The 2,665-nt window shown below is 76.0% G+C and overlaps 1 protein-coding gene across 1 annotated transcript; it reads right to left on the bottom strand.

The window, feature by feature from the left end:
- Positions 1 to 368: 368 nt before the first annotated feature.
- MNEG_16054 (hypothetical protein) lies at positions 369 to 1,897 on the bottom strand (the record flags this gene model as incomplete). The annotated part of the gene is made up of 1 exon (XM_014035475.1): positions 369 to 1,897. A coding segment is annotated over one exon (1,529 nt), but the record flags the coding sequence as incomplete, so codon positions are not given.
- Positions 1,898 to 2,665: the final 768 nt, after the last annotated feature.

The following is a 2,665-nucleotide window of genomic DNA, read 5'->3' on the forward strand; positions in this document are numbered from 1 at the left end:
GGGCTGGAGGACTCGGGGGTCGTGGGGGCAGGGCCGCTGCAGCTCTGGCAGCAGGCAAGCGCCTGGGGTTTGGGGTGGGGGGAGAATGGGGTTTTGGGTTGTGGGTTTAGGGCTGAGGGTGCAGGGTGCGATGGGAAGGGGCGGACGGTCACTTGGGGCGCGTGTCGGCGCGGGGCCAGGGCCAGGCCACGGGGGAGGGGTTTCCACGCCGGCGGCCATGGCCGGCGGTGGCGGCATTTTGGGGACGGCCGACTCGCGCAGGCAGGCCGGAAAGATGACGGGCTGCGGCCTTTGCCCATCGAGCAACCCTGAAGCCTGGACCCTTGCATACGCGATCAAAAGGGCAGCGGGGAAAGCAGGCGCCCCACCTGCGTGGCGGAGGACGTCCCCAAAGGACGCGTCGAATCCCTTGTCGCCCGAAACAAACAGCCGCAGCCCCGCGAGCAGCGGCGCCGCCCGCAGCCCCGGCCGCGCCGGCTGCAGCACGTGCGCCGCCGCGCCGCGCTCCGGGTCGAGCAGCCGCCCCGCGGCGCCGCAGGCGCGCAGCCAGTCGGCAGACAGCACGGCGCAGCCGCGGGCGACGGCGAACATGTACTTGGATGTGAAGTGCTGGGCTCCTGCAACCGCCACATCCACATCCACAGCCTCGAGCGCCGCGCCCCCACTACTGCCGCCTCCCCCGCCGCCGCCGCCGCTCTCGCGGCGCGCACGCCGGGCCGGCTTCTGCTGCTGCTGCTGCTGCTGCTGCTGCTGCGCGCGCGGCTCCTGCGGCGGCGCAGGGGGTTCCCTCAGAAGGTCTGCCCCCAGCTCCCGCGCCAGCCGCTCCGCCTGCCCCTTCTCCGCCGCACCCTTGAACCCTGTCAGCAGCAACGTCAGGCCCGCCAGCGGCCCGACGCGCCGCGGCGCTGCAGTGCCGCCGGCCGCTTCAGCTGCGACCGCCGCCGCGTGGCGGCGCGCCTTGGCGCGGAGGAAGCTGAAGAGCCGCTGTCCGGGCTGCTGCGTGCGCCACGCCTGCTCATCGCCCCCGGGCTCGGCGGGAGGCTCGTGGCCCCCTCCTGCGCGCCGCTGATGCTGCCTGTCCGGCTGCCGCTCCGAGGCCGCCGCGAGAACGGCGCCGCGCCGCGGGGGCGAGGCGTCTTCCGGCTCGTCTTTGACCTCTGGCGCGGCGCCCACCTCCCCAGCCGCCGGGCGGCAGGACAGGCATCCAATCGCCGCGAAGCGGCAGCGCGAGCAGCCCAGCTTGCGAACTGGCGATGGCACCGACCTGCCCCCGGCCCCGCCTCTGCCCCTGCCGCGCCCCCTCCCGCCGGCGGCAGCAGCCGGCGACGTCGCGGCCTCCTGGGCGCCGCCGCGGCCGCGGCCGCGCCCGCGTGCCCTGCCTGTGCCCCTGCCGCGGCGGCCCGAGCTGCGCAGCACTCGCGGCGCCTCCGCCGCCTCGCCGCGCGTCACCGGAGCCGGTGCGGCCTCCGCACCACCATTGCCCTCCAGCAGCCTGCGCCGCTTGACCCCTTTGCCGCCGCCGCCGCCGCCGCCGCCGCCGCGCACCTCTGGCGGCGGCAAGGCCGCCAAGCCCCCGGGGCCGCCGCTGCGCCGCCGGAGAAGGTCGGGCGAGGCACCCCGGCCGCCGCCCCAGCGGCGCGGCGCGGCGGAGAGGCCTGCGCCGCCGCCATCGCGCCCGAGCCGGCGCCGCTGCCGCGCCTCCTCCTCCTCCTCCTCCTCCTCCTCCCCCACTTGCTCAGTGGCAGCCTCGTCGCTGTCTGCTGCCATATCTTCCTCTTCCTCTTTCTCCTCCTCCGCCTCACCCTCCTCATCCTCCGCCTCCTCGCCTTCCTCGTCCCCCTCCTCGCTCGCCCCGCAGCTGGCAGCAGCAGGGTACCCCTGGCTCTCCGCCAGCATCCTGCGCGCGAGGGCGGATGAGCGGAGCATCGGTCGGCAGTAAGCAGTTACCCACCGCGGCGCCGCCCCGCCGGCGGGCGTCCAGCCGCTGCCGCTGGCCCCACGCGCCGCGGGGCGCGCCGCGCTTCCACGGCCCGCTCCTGGGGGCCCCAGCGCCCCGAGGCGCTGCTGGTGCTGCCAGCAGGCGCGCACTGTTTTCTATGCAGCTCCGCTGAGGGTCGCAGGAAGGCAGCAGCGGATTTCGTGCTCACGCATCCGCTCTTGCAGCAAGTGCACCCGCGCCGCCCCACCTCAAAGGCTTCTTGACGCGCCGCCGGCGCCGTCGCTCGCCGCCGCCATCGCCGCCGTCGCCCTCAACACCACCGCTCTCTCGCCCGCCCTCGCCCTCCTCACCTTCGCTGCTGCTGCTGCTGCCGCCGCCGTCGCGAGCCCGCTTGCCGCCTGCCCGGGCGGCCTGCTGCTGCTGCTGCTGCTGCTGCTGCTGCTGCTGCTGCTGCTGCTGCTGCTGCCAGGACAGCCCCGGCTCTCCGTCCTCATCCCCACTGCTGCTGTCGATCCGCCGCCGCGAGCGGCCGCCGCCGCCGCCGCCGGCACTGCGGCTGCGCGGCCACTCCAGCGGCTGCGCCTGGCTGTCAAACGGCTCGCCCTGCGCCGCCGCGGCACCCGCCTCTGCGGCCGCCGCCGCCCCAGGAAAGAGCTGGGACGCCGTCGGCGCGTGGCCGGCGCCCGGCGGGACGCCAAACGTGAAGCTGCCGCCGCTGTCCTGAGT

Source organism: Monoraphidium neglectum (genome assembly GCF_000611645.1).
Source record: "Monoraphidium neglectum strain SAG 48.87 unplaced genomic scaffold scaffold05932, whole genome shotgun sequence".
Lineage (NCBI taxonomy): Eukaryota > Viridiplantae > Chlorophyta > Chlorophyceae > Sphaeropleales > Selenastraceae > Monoraphidium > Monoraphidium neglectum.